This window comes from Chlamydomonas reinhardtii, chromosome 16 (assembly GCF_000002595.2).
Source record: "Chlamydomonas reinhardtii strain CC-503 cw92 mt+ chromosome 16, whole genome shotgun sequence".
Lineage (NCBI taxonomy): Eukaryota > Viridiplantae > Chlorophyta > Chlorophyceae > Chlamydomonadales > Chlamydomonadaceae > Chlamydomonas > Chlamydomonas reinhardtii.
The window spans coordinates 6,432,885-6,448,800 of NC_057019.1; the positions used below are offsets into that span (position 1 = coordinate 6,432,885).

The 15,916-nt window shown below is 66.0% G+C and overlaps 5 protein-coding genes across 5 annotated transcripts; 2 read left to right on the plus strand and 3 right to left on the minus strand.

Moving 5' to 3' along the window:
• Positions 1 to 141: 141 nt before the first annotated feature.
• CHLRE_16g673553v5 (uncharacterized protein) lies at positions 142 to 2,963 on the plus strand. Its single transcript, XM_043071220.1, has 6 exons — positions 142 to 541; positions 665 to 769; positions 1,215 to 1,310; positions 1,587 to 1,697; positions 1,868 to 2,348; positions 2,654 to 2,963. The coding sequence occupies exons 1-6, from the start codon at positions 442 to 444 to the stop codon at positions 2,880 to 2,882; spliced, it is 1,122 nt and encodes a 373-aa protein (XP_042916145.1). The 5' UTR covers positions 142 to 441; the 3' UTR covers positions 2,883 to 2,963.
• An 8-nt stretch (positions 2,964 to 2,971) lies between these two features.
• Positions 2,972 to 3,521, minus strand: CHLRE_16g673554v5 (uncharacterized protein). The gene has a single exon (XM_043071221.1). The coding sequence runs from the start codon at positions 3,374 to 3,376 to the stop codon at positions 3,188 to 3,190; it is 189 nt and encodes a 62-aa protein (XP_042916146.1). The 5' UTR covers positions 3,377 to 3,521; the 3' UTR covers positions 2,972 to 3,187.
• Positions 3,522 to 3,621: 100 nt separating this feature from the next.
• CHLRE_16g673450v5 (uncharacterized protein) lies at positions 3,622 to 10,443 on the plus strand. Its single transcript, XM_043071216.1, has 2 exons — positions 3,622 to 9,275; positions 9,521 to 10,443. Exon 1 carries the CDS (start codon positions 3,770 to 3,772, stop codon positions 8,903 to 8,905), a length of 5,136 nt encoding a protein of 1,711 aa, XP_042916147.1. The 5' UTR covers positions 3,622 to 3,769; the 3' UTR covers positions 8,906 to 9,275; positions 9,521 to 10,443.
• Positions 10,444 to 10,474: 31 nt separating this feature from the next.
• On the minus strand, positions 10,475 to 11,971 carry CHLRE_16g673400v5 (uncharacterized protein). The gene is made up of 2 exons (XM_043071215.1): positions 11,860 to 11,971; positions 10,475 to 11,471 (listed from the first exon to the last, which is right to left on the minus strand). Exons 1-2 carry the CDS (start codon positions 11,932 to 11,934, stop codon positions 10,878 to 10,880), a joined length of 669 nt encoding a protein of 222 aa, XP_042916148.1. The 5' UTR covers positions 11,935 to 11,971; the 3' UTR covers positions 10,475 to 10,877.
• Positions 11,972 to 12,195: 224 nt separating this feature from the next.
• On the minus strand, positions 12,196 to 15,641 carry CHLRE_16g673350v5 (uncharacterized protein). The gene is made up of 5 exons (XM_043071212.1): positions 15,513 to 15,641; positions 15,071 to 15,340; positions 14,660 to 14,902; positions 14,177 to 14,299; positions 12,196 to 13,921 (listed from the first exon to the last, which is right to left on the minus strand). Exons 2-5 carry the CDS (start codon positions 15,332 to 15,334, stop codon positions 13,226 to 13,228), a joined length of 1,326 nt encoding a protein of 441 aa, XP_042916149.1. The 5' UTR covers positions 15,335 to 15,340; positions 15,513 to 15,641; the 3' UTR covers positions 12,196 to 13,225.
• Positions 15,642 to 15,916: the final 275 nt, after the last annotated feature.

The window sequence follows — 15,916 nt, forward strand, 5'->3', positions numbered from 1 at the left end:
TAGGAAAGATCATAAGAAGAAGTCATGCACTGCACAACTATGTTCATCTGGTCTCTCCTGCCCACGCGTACATCCGCACGGGACCGCCAAGGGGACCGCCTGTCATACTCACTGTCCGTAGTCTACTCATTCCGATTGAGATCGGAACAGGCCCACACCCAGAAGGCTTGCTCTACAGTATGCCACAGTTTAAGCGCAGTAACTTTTGCGCAAGGGTAACAAGACGCCGGGGAGGGCTGGGAGTCCAGGGTTCAGCCGAGTGATGGTTCAGTCGCATGGGGTTCAGAGGTACAACCCGGATGACGCGTGTCGCCCCACGCAAGTTAAATCCGAAGCGCCTAACACTTCAACAAACAGTTGCTTCCTTATGAACATCTCCAGCAGCGACAAATTAGATTGTGAAAGCAGTTCGCGAAAGTAGCTCGCAACATCTGTCGCAACATGCCCTTGCTCCGCCTATCGACGGGCGCGGTGCTGGAATACGCATCGTTCGGAGCTCCTCACGCTTCAAAGACAATTATTTACCATCACGGCTGGCCGAGTAAGCGCTGCACTTGAAGCTGTGCTGAGCAACACGGCGACGTCACCCCAGCACGCCCCGACGCAAAGGCCACTCAACCCAGTCCGCGCATCCCACTTGCCCTCAACCCCACCCACGCGACAGGCTCACGCCATGAAGCGGCATTCTTGCACCCGCATGCTGAAAGGCACGACCTGCGGGTGCTCGCCATCAACCGCCCCGGCGTGGGGCGCTCCTCCCTGCCGCCAGGTGCGTGGGCCGCGGCGACGCAGTGCGGGCGCCGGGCGTCAGGTGCCCTGGAGGGAGGTCTTGACGATGAGGAGTGATGGCGCTGCTTCTGTGCGTGCGCGGGCGTGGTAATGCATGTGAGAATTGCTGGGGCAGCCGCGCCGTGCGTGGTCGCCATGGCGGCATGCGTGTTGCGTGCAAGTGCGCGTGCACACAGCTCGCGGCACAGTCCACGATGTTGCCACCGGCACTGATCAGTGACCGCGGCCTCACCCGGTGCTCGGCACCGCGTCGGCCAGACAGGCAATGCCCTCACCTCCATTGCCGGTCAGCCAAACCAACTCCTGCCCTCCCCTGCGCTCCCTCCCCTCCCTTACGCGTCCTTCCCTCGCTCCCATGTTCGCCCTCCCCTGCCCTGCACTGCGCTCCCCGCCCTGCCCGGCTCTCCCCGCCGGTGGCCCCGCAGCGCCTGGCCAGTACGACTTCCCCACCGTGGTGGAAGCTGTGCGGCAGCTGCTGGACAGCGCCGGGCTGCGGCGGGTGGTGTTCATGGGCACCAGCGGTAGGCGCGCAGGAGATGGGGGGGGGGGGCGCGGCGGTGCCGTGGTGGTGCACTGCGAGGGCATCCGAGGCGGACGGCTCATCTGTAATGCGCATGTTCGTGGCCTCCAGGGGGGCCAGCGGCTGCCACACGACCGCAAGTGAACACCTACCGTGCTGCGCAGACCGCACTACTGATGACAGCGCCCCGGTGCTGTGTGTGTGTGTGTGTGTGTGTGTGTGTGTGTGTGTGTGTGTGTGTGTGTGTGTGTGTGTGTATGTGTGTGTATGTGCACAGGCGGTGGGCCCTACGCGGCGGCTTGTGCGGCGCTGCTGCCGGAGCGCACCACGGCGGTGTGCCTGGTGGCTTCCATGACGCACACCCGCAACGCACCCGGGCTGCTGCAAGGTGGGCGGCTGGGCTTTCCACCACACACGCACGCGCACGACGCCGCAACTACGTGCATGGGTGAAGCGCATCTTCACACTACGTCATGTGCGTATGGCCGTGCCAGTAGTCGCAATAACAGTAAGCCCTCTCTGAGTCGCGTTAACCAACGCCAATGCCCACTTCATCAGGCATGGCCTTGAGCAATCGACTGGGCTACCTGGCAATCAACCACGCGCCCAGACTGTGTGGCGGCGTGATGGCGGCTGGCACGTTGCTGCTGCGGGCGGCGGGCGCGCTGGGGCTAGGGCCGGTGGCGGCGGCGGCGCGGCAGGCGGCGGCGCAGGAAGCGCACGGCGGCAAGCCAGCGGGCGCAGGGGCACAGCCGGAGGAGGAAGGGGGGCGGCAAGACACCGGCAGCGGCGGGGGGGCTGCTGAAGGGCTGCAAGCAGGCGAACGGGAAGGAGCAGGAGCCGGGGGAGGTGAAGGGGGAGGCGGCGATGCGGCGGCGAGGTCGGCTGCGGCGGCCGCGGCGCTGCCGGCAGGGGCGCTGACGGCGGCTGTCGGGGCGGGCGAGGGCGGCGCGGTCCGGCGGACGGCTGCGGGGTCGGCGCTGTCTGAGGCGGTGACGGCGGCCATGCTGGTGGCTGCGGGTTTCTCGCGGGCGGACAGGTGAGGGTGCGGGTGTGGGTGCGCAAAGGGGGCTGGGGACAGCCGTGTGCATGTGTGGGTCGTAGCCGTACAGTAGTGGTGATTGTGATTGACATGGTCTGGTGGAAACGCATTGGTGCCCATTCGCCAACCGCCAGACCTGTCAGCTCGCTGCGTGCGAACGAGCACCACAATCCAAATCTACTGCGCGCCTGCCTGCCCGCCTTCCTGCCTACTCACCAACCCAGCAACCACCCACCCGCCCGCCCGCCCGCCCGCCCGCCCGCCCGCCTGCTACACACGCTACGCCTGCTACACACACTAAGGCTGGCAGTGGCTCGCGCCATGCGGCAGCAGCCCGAGCTGGTTGCGCTCATGTCGGGCTCGGGGCGCGAGGCGCTGGCTCAGGGGCTGGCCGGGCTGTGGGCCGACATGCGCCTGACGTCGGAGCCCTGGGGGCTGCCGCTGGAGCGCATCACCGCACCCACCTTCGTGTGGCAGGTGCGGCTGGGGAGCTGCGTGAGGAATGGGTGGGCGGGTGGCTGGGTGGCTTAGATTACTATATGTGTGTTGGAAATACGCGGTGTTTGGCAAGTTTCCTATCGCATCCGGTATACTGAATAGCAGGCTCGCGTAGACTAGCTTTCCTTATACTGTTACATTGACCCAGTAAGGTAGAATAAGACTGGTGTAAGTCCGGCGTGCCAACGCCGGCTTATATCCCGCCTAGATCGCGCAACGTCCGCATGCAACTTCCCCGGCTACTTGCGCCCGCAGCACCTGTTGCATTGCCCGTTCATCCTCACTTTCCTAGGCACGCTACTTCCTGCATTGCCTAACGTTCGGTGTAACCCGTGTAACTAGTGTGAGTGACAGTCGACCATACCGGCGACTTTCCAACATGTGGTATCCAGGCACAAGGATCCGATGCCGTAGGGGGTACGGCTGGGGTCGGGCGCCGAGCGGGATGGCGGGTAGCGGCGCGTGCTGGTGTGACGGCGGGTGGAGCTGGCGGAGGGACAGGGCGGCGGTGGAGAGTGAGAGGCCATTGCCACGCACAAACATGGGGATACTTACTGTTTGCTTTCGCTGTCGCTGGCACATGGCTGTGTTGGTGAGTTGGGGGCTCGCGGTGCTAGTGGCCCGCGAGGGGAGGCAGCCCAACCCTAGGGTGCAGCCGTGTGGCGGTTTGCCGGATGAGTCAGACTGCCAGGTACGAGGTTGCGAGGGGCTGCCGCCCGTCTGTGTGGCGCGCTTCCGAGCGCTTGCTTTGTTAACCACACGCGCCATAAGTCTTCCCCCACTACCGGTGCCAGACAGCATAGCTGTATCGCGTGTGAAGCACCCGCAGCCAGCGTCAGCCGAGCCAAAATCCTCAACAGGTTATGAGCCCCGCGCCGCGATAACCCGCGCGCGGTCGGCCGCTTAGCTAGCTAGGTAGTATGGGGGACTATAGTGAAGTAATGTTGTTAGAGGACGCGTCAAACTACTTTGCGTGGCGTCGCAGCCTGTTGGACCACCTGAACTCCCGGCGTGTGCCTCTCGGAGAATATCTCTTCGCCTACGCTCCGACGACGCCTCGCACGGCGCGCGAGCTGGCTGATGAGAGTGCTGCAGCCGCCAGTTTGCTGCGCATGTCCTGCAGTGAGGGCGTTGCGCAGCAACTCGCACTCGCTCAGCACGCCTACGAGGCGCACGCCTACGTCATCCAGCTGTTCCGCCAGTCAGCGCCGCTGAAACTGGCGCAGTTCGAGTCAGAGCGCGATGAGTTCTGCCTGCGAGAGGGCGAGACCATTGCCTCTTACTTCCTGCGCGCCAGTGACCTGCGGGACCGCATCGGCGCGGTCGGCGGCTCGTGGACCGACCAGCAGGTGCGGCTCAAGCTGCTGGCCGGTCTGCCCAAGCCGCGCTGGGAGAACATCTGCGACATCTGCTACGCCTCTCCAGGCCAGACCCTGCAGCAGCTTTGCGGTTATTTAATGCAGCAGGAGTTCATTAAGAACCAGGAGCAGGCGCGCAGCGGGCACGTCGGCGCCGTCAACCGCAGCGGCGGCCGCGCCGCTGCCGCCGGCAGTGCCGGCGGCGGCCAAGGCGGCGGCGCCGCCAGCAGCAGCGCCATTATCTGCCACTACTGCGAGCAGCCTGGCCACATTCGGTCCCACTGCCGCGTGCGCCTGGCCGATATTGCGGCCGGCATCTTCCGCGCTGACATCCGCTCGCCGCCCCAGCTGAAGCAGTCCGGCGGCGGCGGTGGTGGCGGCGGTGGAGGCGGCAGTGGTGGCGGCGGTGCCGGCGGCCCCAAAGGTGGCGACAGCGGAGGAGGTAAGAAGCGCGGTGGGCGGAGCGGCGGGAGCAGGGGTGCCTCGGGTGGCGCCGGCACTGCCGTCTCCAAGACTGCGCACGTGCTGGTTGTGCGGGGTGTTGAGGACTGGGCCGTGCCTGACGCCGGCAGCAGTCTAATCGTCCGCACCTATGGCGCCGAGTCGGCTGGCTCGGGCGTCAGCAGTGGCTACGGCACGGCCGACGGCGGCATGCCCAGCTCCGGCGTGGTGGAGGGCCACGCCGGTGGCAGTAGCACCAGCACTTACTGCTACAGCGCGGCCGTCAGCGGCTCTCGCAGCAGTAGCACCATCGGCAGCGCCCCGCCTCCCCTGGGCGGTGGCTGCAGCCTGATCAACATGGTCCGCGCGGCGTTCCGGCGCCTTCGCAGCGGACCCAACAGCAGCAGCGCAGGAGCAGGAGTCTCCAGCAGCAGCAGCGGCAGTGCCGGGCTTGCGAGTTCCGGCGGCCGCTCGAGTGTCGTCTGCAATAGCGGAGACACCGTGCTGTATCCCTCCAGCAGCAGCAGCGTCGGGGTGGTGGCGAACGGCAGCGTCAGCGGCAGCCCCAGTAGCGCCGTCGCCGCCAGTGGTGTGCCGGTGGTGGATTCCGGCACCTTTGCCCATATCACGCCGCTGCGTCAGCTGCTTCACAACTTCACGCCCCGCTCGAGGGTGAGGCAAGTGCTGTGGGGGGATGGCCACAGCAGCCCGGTCGGGGGATCGGGCACTCTCCGGATGCTCTCCGGGCGGCAGCGTGTTGATGTGACGGGTGTGCTGTATGTGCCAGCCGCCCAGCTCTCCCTGCTATCTGTGCGCCGGCTGATGGCCAGCGGCGTAAAGGTAGTGTTCGAGGGGGAGACAGTGACCTTAGCGCAGGGTGGCCGCAACCTCCTCAGCGGCCGCCTGCGCGATGGTCTGTTCCCGCTGTCTGTTACCATGCTGCCCGTCGCGCTGGCGGCGCCCGCCGTGGCGCCGCCGGCTGCCGGCGGCGGCCCCGCCGCGCCTCCGGGCGGCGGCGGTGGTGCCGCCGCCAACGGCAGTAACATCGGTGTACACCCCAATCCCGCCGCCGCGCTTTCGGGCCGCGGCGGCACCACCAGCAGCAGCAGCCTCAGCGGCTCCGGCACTATGAGCAGTAGCAGCAGCATTGGTGCGGCCGCGCCTTCGGGCGGCGGCGGCGCCAGCAGCAGCACCAGCTCGCCGGCGGCTTCTCTGGGCGCTGCGCTCCGTCTGCACCGCCGGTTCGGCCATCTCGGCTGGACTGCGCTGATGCAGATGGTGGGTGGGTCCCTTGTCACCGGCCTGGATGTTGACCTGTGCGCACTTAGCCAGGCAGCCGGGTCGGTGTGCAGCACCTGCATTGAGGCCAAGGCGGCCTCTCTGCCCTTCCCGAACAGCAGCAGCGAGACGCCACAGCCTCTGGCTCTGGCGCACTCTGACGTGTGCGGCCCCATGCCCACCGTGGGCCGTGGTGGCGCACGCTACTTCATCACACTGCTTGACGCCGCCACCGGCCTATCAGCTGTTCGGTTGCTGCCCACCAGGGACCACGCTGGTGTAGCGCTGCAGGAGATGATTGCGCAGTTCGAGAGTCACTGCCGCGATGGCGGCAAGCTGCGCATCCTCCGCAGCGACAACGGCGGCGAGTACCACGCTGAGCAGCTGGAGCAGTGGCTGCGTGAGCGCAGCACCGCGCACCAGTTCAGCGCGCCGTACACGCCGCAGCAGAACGGTGCGGCCGAGCGGCTCAACCGCACCCTGATGGAGCGCACCCGCGCCCTGCTGTTTGAGGCTGTGCTCCCCCCCAGCTTCTGGCCTGAAGCTGTGGTGCACGCCTGCCATGTGCGCAACTTAAGTCCTTCCACCAGCTGCAGCAGCACGCCGTGGGAGGCCTTCACCGGCAACAAGCCTAACGTTGCCGACCTGCGCATCTTCGGCTGCCGCGTCTATGTCACCAAACCCGCCGACAGCCGCTCCAAGCTCAGCCCGCATGCCGACATCGGCACGTACCTGGGCCTGCAGCGCAGCTCCGCCGCATCTCGCGTGCTGGTCGGCGGCAAAGTGGTGGTGAGCCGGGACATAGAGTTCGATGAGGATGTACGGGGTCCGGCGTCGCGGCTGGCGGGCACACCGTTCGGGGTAACGGCGGATGCGAGTGGTGGTGGTGGTGGCAGTAGCAGTGCTGCAACGCCCTCGGCCGGCGCTGGCACGGCGCCTCCCCAGGCGCCGGCGGCGCCGGCCAACGGCACACCTCCCCCCACTACGCTGCCGGCGCCTCCCCAGGCGCCGGCAGCCGGGCCCTCACGGCCCGCCACCCGCAGTCAACGCCCCTCACTAACGCCGGCCCTCGGCGCCGTCAGTGAGCCTCCGCTGTCGGCTGCCGCATCCGCGGCGGCGGGCGGCGGGGGTGGCAGCAGTAGCAGCGCCGCCTCGGCTGCAGCAGCGGCTGCTCAGCTGTTTGATAGCGACAGCGACGACGAGACGCCGGCGCTGGCGCCAGCCTCAGATGATGAGGACAGCTACAGCAGCAGCGCTGCGATGACTGCGGCTGCGGACACCGGCGACCCCCGCAGCTATTCGGAGGCCATTAACGGACCACAAGCTGCGGAGTGGCGCGCCGCTATGGAGGAGGAGATGAAGGCTCAACGCGCACACGGCACCTGGCAGCTAGCGGAGCCGCCCCCAGGCGCGCGTCTGCTGGCCAATCGCTGGGTCTTCAAGACCAAGACGCAGCCTGATGGCACCCGGCGCTTCAAGGCGCGCCTGGTGGTCAAGGGCTTTGCGCAGCGGAAGGGCCTTGACTTTGATGAGGTGTTCGCCCCCACCAGCCGCTACGCCACGCTGCGGGCCCTTCTCGCCATAGCTGTCCGGCGTCACCTGCTGCTGCACCAGATGGACTTCAAAACAGCCTTCCTCAACGGCGACCTCGATGAGGTTCTGTGGATGCAGCAGCCGCAGGGGTTTGAGACCAGTGACAGCGGCAGCGACGGCAGCGGCGGCGGCGGTGAAGGTGCCAGCGGCGGCAGCGGCGCAGACAGCGGCGGCGCAGGCCGCCTCAGTCAGCGGCCGCTGGCGTGCCGCCTGCTGAAGTCCGTGTACGGGCTGAAGCAGGCGCCGCGCTGCTGGTACCGCAAGCTCAGCGAGAAGCTGGGTGAGCTGGGCTTTACGCCGGCCACGGCGGACCCGGCGCTCTTCGTGCGGCAGGACGAGGCGGGTCTGGTCTACGTGCTGGTGCACGTGGACGACCTGTTAGTTGCTGCCGGCTGCCCCGTGCAGCTGGCGGCCGTCAAGTCCGCCATCGGCGCCTGCTTCGAGGTGCGGGACCTGGGAGAGGCCAGCACCTATCTGGGGATGCAGATCAACCGGGAACCCAGCACTGGTGAGATTCTGCTGTTGCAGCGCCGGTATATCGAGGAGCTGCTGCAGCGGCATCACATGATGGACGCCAAGCCGCGCAGCCTGCCCCTGCCGCCCGGCACGCGAGTGCTGGCGGCCAGCGAGCAGCAGCCAACGCTGACTGACGGCAGCGAGTACCGCTCGCTGGTAGGCGCCCTCAACTATCTCGCCACCTGCACCCGGCCTGACATTGCCTACGCGCTGAGCCTACTCGCACGGCATATGGCAGCGCCGACCAAGGTGCACTTCACGCTGGCGGTAGGCGTGCTGCGCTACCTGAAACACACCGCCGCCATGGGCCTGCGCTTTCGGGCAGCGGCCGGCGGCGGCGGTGGCGGACATGGTGGTGGCGGAGGCGGTGGCGGCGGTGCTGGCGGCGGCGGCGGTGACGGCTCCTTTCTCGGCTACTGCGATGCCGACTGGGCCGGAGATCCGCTGACTCGCCGCTCGCAGACCGCCCTTCTCTTCAGCCTGTACGGGACGGCGGTGACCTGGTGCAGCCAGCGGCAGCACACCGTCGCCGCCTCCTCCGTGGAGGCTGAGTACCAGGCTGCGGCCGCAGCGACCAAAGAGGCGCTGTGGCTGCGCAAGTTGGCGGCTGACCTGGGCCTGAACGGCGGCGCCGTCACCATCCGCTCCGACAGCCAGGGCGCTATCAGCCTGGCGCGCAACCCCATCTCCTCGTCGCCGCTGTCGAAGCATATCGACGTTCAGCACCATCTGGTGCGCAAGCGCGTGGCGCGCGGCGAGGGGGCGGTGGAGTACTGCCCAACTGAGGAGATGGTGGCGGACGCGCTGACGAAGGCCCTGCCGGAGGCCAAGTTCGCTTTCTGCCGCGCGGCGAAGGGCGTCAGCACCTAATTAAAGGGTTCTGTCGAGGACAGAAGTTGCTGAGGCAACTTGTTAGCGAAGGGTACTGCATTCTAGGCCCGGGACCTTATTGGGTTCTGCCAGTGAGCAGCTAGAGACGTGCCGAGTGCAGACCTGAGAGAGAGACACCAACACGGTGCTCTGTTTGAGGGGGAGCAAACTGCTCCCGTACCCTGACTTGCCTGCTCCTGTCCTGAGTTATCAGTTGGCTGCCAGACGGCGGTTTGCTGCAAGACCTGGTTTGGTCTGAGGGGGAGTGTTGGTGAGTTGGGGGCTCGCGGTGCTAGTGGCCCGCGAGGGGAGGCAGCCCAACCCTAGGGTGCAGCCGTGTGGCGGTTTGCCGGATGAGTCAGACTGCCAGGTACGAGGTTGCGAGGGGCTGCCGCCCGTCTGTGTGGCGCGCTTCCGAGCGCTTGCTTTGTTAACCACACGCGCCATAAGTCTTCCCCCACTACCGGTGCCAGACAGCATAGCTGTATCGCGTGTGAAGCACCCGCAGCCAGCAACAGCGTCAGCCGAGCCAAAATCCTCAACAGGCTGAACCCCTTCCCTTGTGCGCTGGGAACGCCCACACGCGCACGCACCCCGCTGACCCGCCTGCTGCAGGGCGAGGCCGACCTGAACGTGACCCCCGCCATGGCTCGGCACCTGGCGGCCGCCATACCGGGGGCGGCGGCGCCGGGGCGGCTGCGGCTGGTGCCGGGGGCGGGCCACATCAGCCTGGGGCTGGACCACGGGTCGGAGCTGGTGGCGGCGCTGGCGGCGGAGCTGCGCGAGCAGGAGCGGCAGGGGGAGGGGAGGCAGGGGGAGGGGAGGGAGGGGGAGGGAAGGCAGGGGGAGGGGAGGCAGGGGGAGGGGGAGGGGAGGCAGGGGGAGGGGAGGGAGGGGGAGGGAAGGCAGGGGGAGGGAAAGCAGGAGCGGTAGAGGGGAGAGGGAGCAGGGCTGACAGGCTTATGCATGTCAGCATGTGGTGATGTGCTGCAGGAGGCAGGGGTAGTGCCGAGTAGTGAGGGACGGAGCAGGCGGTTTAGCGGAGGGAGCTGGGTGTACGTAAAAGGATTGGGCAACTCTGCGGTTACGTGAGAGCGAGGCATGCAACATGCACTGTTGAGTATGGGTTGCGCAATCATGAGTGGGCACTGTTAAGCTAGGTGGGTCACTTAGTCCGTTAGTCTGTCGGGCGGGCGGCCCGTCGCCCACTCTGGACTACTGCAAAGGCGAGAGCCGTTGCTCCGCAGGCGGGATGCGGGGCCAGGCGGGGCTTTCTTAAGCCCGTCAACAGTAGCACGCAGTGTTGGTAGCACGCACGATTATTGTTGCTGACAAGGCGCAGGTGGTATGGTCCTGCTGCGGCTCGCTTTGCAAGATGACAGCCTGGTTATGCGCATTGAACCCATGCTGGGGCGAAGCGGCATGGACATGAGGGCAGTACACGCGAGCACAGGCAGCATAGATTTCAGCCCCAGCGGTGTTTACCGCGGTTTCCGCCTGCCCCCACGCATGGCGAACGCTCCTAGACTAGCTTTCCAGCCAGACCCTTCTGCACATTTGCGAGAACTGCGACGTCCCGGCTTACATGCGCAACACTGCATTATCAACTGTCAAGCTCCCGCTCCCATGTCCCATGAGGCTTACCCAGCAACAAGCGTCTGACAGCTATCAGTACTGCATACCAATGCGTGCCCCCACCCCTGCTGTACCTACGCGCAACGCCACCGGACGCAACCATGAGCCGTGTGCGTCTTTGTGCACGCACGCACCCGCCCAACACGCACACAGTCGTCGAGCGATAGATGGCCGCACAGGCCACAACCACCGGAATCCGTCCTCAACATCACGAACTTGGCACCCTTAAGCCCTACCTGCCTACTACACTATATCCCAGTGCCAGGCATGCAACTGCCAGTTGCATGCCTCTTATTATTTGCCGCGCCATTTCCTCATGCACCGTACACCACTCAAATCAGCAATTCCGCTGCGCCTCCGCCGGCGCCACCACCAGCTCGTGGTATCCGGGCTTGCCGGTGATGTTGCAGCTATAGCTTGTCTCGCCGGTGGCATTCCAGCGCACAGAGGCGTACCTGCCAGTCTTGCTGACGTCCGTCACTACGCCGTCATTGCCGGGGCCACCGTCGACCCCAGCCTCCATGAAATTGGTGTAGATCTTGTCCCAGTCCGGGCCGCGCCGCACCACCAGCCCCACGCATACGTTGTCCAGTGTGACCACCTGGCCGGGAATGGGGCTGGTGCGCGGCAGGCGGATGCCCGGGTAGGGTCCGGGCGTTGAGCCCACTGCGCACACCCCCACCGCCGCCGCTGCCTCCGCCGCTCCAGGCTGCTGCTCTCGCGCCTGCTGGTACAGCTGCGGCCGTGCCGCGGGCACCACTGCCACGCAAGCTGTCAGAGTCGTAGTAAAAGCGCCAAAAACGAAAAGCCTCCGACCCACATCGCCGGCCCACTGCCCCTTCGCCGCCCCCAGCTCCTCCATGCACCCAGTTGAGTCGGTCACACGCCGCCGCAGCTCCGCCGCGTCATCCCCCCCGGAGGCCGGCGTCGGCTGTGGGCAGAGCAGCGGGAAACAAACGGTGATCAGTCAAGTCCCAAAGGGGGCTGTCCCGCCCTATCGACCACACGCCTGCACGTGGGCATGTACGCTTGCATCCCATGCACGCAGGCGCCAGGCAAGTAGGCAACAATGCCGTCTCAACTACCGTACTTGGCAGGGACTGTAGGCCGTGTACCACAGCACATGCTCACGAGTGCCATGCCGGGAAACGGTGCGTGGGGTCACAAGTAAGGGCGCGAAGGGGAACCGGTGCGGGTGGCGGGACGGAGGCCGGCCGGGAAGAAAGACACGTGCGCTTCCTAAGCCTCAGCGGCTCAGCCCGTGTTGCCCACCCCATCCGACGCACAAGCAAGCAACGCGAAGAACCCGGGCGGCACACCTGCTGCTGCTCGCTGGAGCGCACGTCGGGGGAAGAGGGCGAAGAGGCGGCAGGCTCCTCGGCGCTCGCCGCCATCCTCACAGAGGTCCGGCGGGAGGAATTGCTCCTCAGAATGTTAACATCAGCCGCCAGCGGCGCGGCACAGCGGCTTGCACGGCCCGCCGCGGCAGCAGCAGGTAGGGACGCAGGCGGTGCGGTGGGTCGTCGCCGGCTGGGCGGCCCCGCGCGGCCGCAGCAATGCCGGCCGCGCCGAGGCGCTGAGTGCGGCGCACAGCATCCCGCCCTGCGTGTGTGGAGGCGCTGAGGCAAGAGGTGGCAGCAGAGTGCGTGTGTCGGTCCGACGAACCATTTCCCGCCAAAAGGAACTCGCCGGTTCTCCTGGGCTCCGGCCCCACGGCACATCCGTATTGCCCCCAGCCAGGCAAACATCCGTAACAAACAGCACCCACCTGCGGACGGCTTCAGCGGGGAACGAAGACGCAGCAGTGCCGCGCGTACTGGCCGGTGAATAGGCGTGAACTAGTGTCTCGTCTTCACGGCGCGTTTGAAGCAGCAGCCAAGTCGAATGTATTGCACTTGCTTGGCTCAAACGGGATTTCTGTATGTTGAAAGATAGGAGCGCTCGAGCGGCAGGGTGCTGCAATGGTTGCGTGTGGATTGGGCGCCCTGGCAATGCCCCCGCCCATTCTGGAACGCCGAACGCGCCCTCCAGTTAGTTTCACCGCCCCCCCTCCCCCCGCCTTCCCTAGCTAGCAACCCCCCAACTCGTCGCCGGCTCCACATCCTGGAACGCCGCCCGTCCCAGCCCTCACAGCACAGCATAGAATCCAGCCCCAGCGGCGGTGTCTACGGTGTCTACCTCAGTTTCCGCCTGCCTCAATGCAAGCTGCACGCTCCTAGATCAGCTTTGCAGACCCTTCTTAAGCGCGTTTGTGATGGCCGCCGTGCATGTTCACGGTACAAGCGCAACGCACACTACTGCATCCTCCACCGACAAGCTCCAGCTTCCATGAGGCTTATACCCCAGCAACAATAATCAAGCGTCTATCTGACAGGTATCAGCACGGCATGCCAATGCCCCACGCACACGCCTCATCCTACTCCAGCAATTGCTACGCCATGTGCGCACGCACGTGTTGAGTGCGTGGCCACGCACTCAACACGTGCGTGCGCACACTGTCATCTATCACTAGGCGACGGCCGCACAGGCCACAACCACCGGAATCCATCTTCAGCATCACGCACGTACTTTTTAATTGGCATCCGCCCCCTACCTATCTATTAGCCTGCTCCCCAGTGCCAGGCAACCGCCAATGCACGCCGCTGAAGGGTTGCTGCCACCACTTCCTCATGTACCGTGCATCTATCACTGCTTGCGCCACACCCACTCCCACGGCCACTTCCGCCGCTGCGCCTCCGCCGGCGCCACCACCAGCTCGTGGTATCCGGGCTTGCCGGTGATGTTGCAGCTATAGCTTGTCTCGCCAGTGGCATTCCAGCGCACAGAGGCGTACCTGCCAGTCTTGCTGACGTCCGTCACTACGCCGTCATTGCCGGGGCCGCCGTCGACCCCAGCCTCCATGAAGTTTGTGTGGATCTTGTCCCAGTCTGGGCCGCGCCGCACCACCAGCCCCACGCATACGTTGTCCAGTGTGACCACCTGGCCGGGAATGGGGCTGGTGCGCGGCAGGCGGATGCCCGGGTAGGGCCCGGGCGTTGAGCCCACTGCGCGCACCCCCACCGCCGCCGCTGTCTCCACCGCTCCAGCAGGCGGCTCTCGCTCCCGCTGGTACAGCTGCTGCCCATCCTCGAGGGCCCAAGCCACGCAACAAGCCAGAGTCATAGCAACAGCTCCAACAGCAACAGCCAGATTGGGCGCAGATCCACTTCCTCCTGCGCCGCCGCTGCCGCCGCCGCCACCGCCGGCTCGTCGTCGCCCTCCTCCTCCTCCGACTCCGCCACCGCCACTGCCGCCGCCGCCGCCTCCGCCACCGCCTCCGCCGCCAGTCTCTGTCGGCTCTCCGCCGGGGCCTGAGCTGCCAGAGCCCTGCTTGGCCGCGCCCTATAAATAAACGAAGACAGCACAAAACACATGCACACATTATACCCTGTTGCATTCACACGCACATTCGCAGGGTCGACCCCTTCCATGTTCCGTTAGTCACACACATACATACACACACACACACACACACACACACACACACACACACACACACACACACACACACACACACGCGCACGCACACACGCAAGCACGCAAGCACGCACACACACACACACACTCTCTCTCTATCTCTCTCGGTAGCCGACCCACCTCGCCGCCCCGCTGCTGCTGCTGCCCCTTCGCCGCCCCCAGCTCCTCCATGCGCGCCTCCAGCAGGTCGGTCACACGCCGCCGCAGCTCCGCCGTGTCAGTCCCTCCGGAGGCCGGCGCGTGCTGTTGGCAGATAGAGCAGCGGGAAACAAAGAGTGCGCGAGTACCGTACCGTACGTACGTAAGTGAGATCCCATAAAAGGCTGTTCCCAGCCACCGACCCCACGCTTGCTTGTGGGGATGTATCCCATCGCCAAGCAACATTTAAAGTCTCTACTATGCGGCAGGTAGGGACTGCTGTAGGCAGGCCGCGCGCTGCATGCTACGCTCACGCTCGCCATGTATGCCTGGGAGCGGCAACCCCAATGACCAACGCCCCGCCCCGCGCGCCCCGCCCGACCCACATCAATCAACACCCACCCTCCACCTCCACAGACGCTGTCAACTTACCAACAACGCTCCAAGCCAGCCAAACCCACTCACCTCTCCAATCGCCAGCAGCAGCTCCTTCAGCAGCAGCCGCGGCTCCGACGTCAGCGTGGCCACCACCTCCTGCACCAGCTGGCCTCGCACACCCGCCAGGCGGGCGTCCACCACGCCACCCACCACAGACGACAGAGCGGCCGTGACAGCGGCGGCCGAAGCTGGCGGCGGCGGGCGAGCGGCATGTGGGTCGGCGGCGGCTGGCGGCAGCGGAGAAGAGGGCGTGGGCGCCGGGGGCAGCGCCTGAGCGGCGGGGGCAGCAAAGGAGCGAAGGGAGACCCGCGGTGAGAGCGGGTGGAGGCCGGCCGGGAGGAAAGGGAGGGAATACACGACGTGCACTTCATAAGCCTCAGCAACGTTGGCCCACCGTATCCGACGCACAAGTAAGCAACGCGAAGACCCGCGGCACACCTGCTGCTGCTCGCTGGAGCGCACGTCGGGGGAAGAGGCGGCAGGCTCCTCGGCGCTCGCCGCCACCCTCACAGAGGTCCGGCGGGAGGAACAGCTCCTCAGAATATGAATGTCAGCCGCCAGCGGCGAGGCACAGCGGCTTGCGCGGCCCGCCGCGGCAGCAGCAAGGACGCAGGCGGTGCGGTGGGTCGTCGCCGGCTGGGCGGCCCCGCGCGGCCGCAGCAATGCCGGCCGCGCCGAGGCGCTGAGTGCGGCGCACAGCATCCCGCCCTGCGTGTGTGGAGGCGCTGAGGCAAGAGGTGGCAGCAGAGTGCGTGTGTCGGTCAGGTGAACCATTTCCCGCCAAACGGAACTCGCCGGGTCTCCTGGGCTCCGGCCCCAAGGCGCATCCGTATTATTGCCCCCAGCCAGCAGGCAAACATTCAAAACAAACAGCACCCACCTGCGGGCGGCTTGAGCGGGGAAGACGCAGCAGTAGTGCCGCGCGCGCTGGCCGTTGAATAGGCGTGAACTAGCGTCTCGTCTTCACGGCGCGTTTGAAGCAGCAGCCAAGTCGAATGTATTGCAGTTGGCTAAAACTGGATTACTGCATGTTGAAAGATAGGAGCGCTCAAGCGGCAGGGTGCTGCAATGGTTGCGTGTGGATTGGGCGCCCCGGCAATGCCCCCGCCCATTCTGGAACGCCGAACGCGCCCTCCAATTAGTTTCACCGCCCCCCCTAGCTAGCAACCCCCCAACTCGTCGCCGGCCCCACATCCTGGAACGCCGCCCGTCCCAGCCCCCACAGCACAGCATAGAATCCAGCCCCAGCAGCGGTGTTTACCTCAATTTCCGCCTGCCTCAATG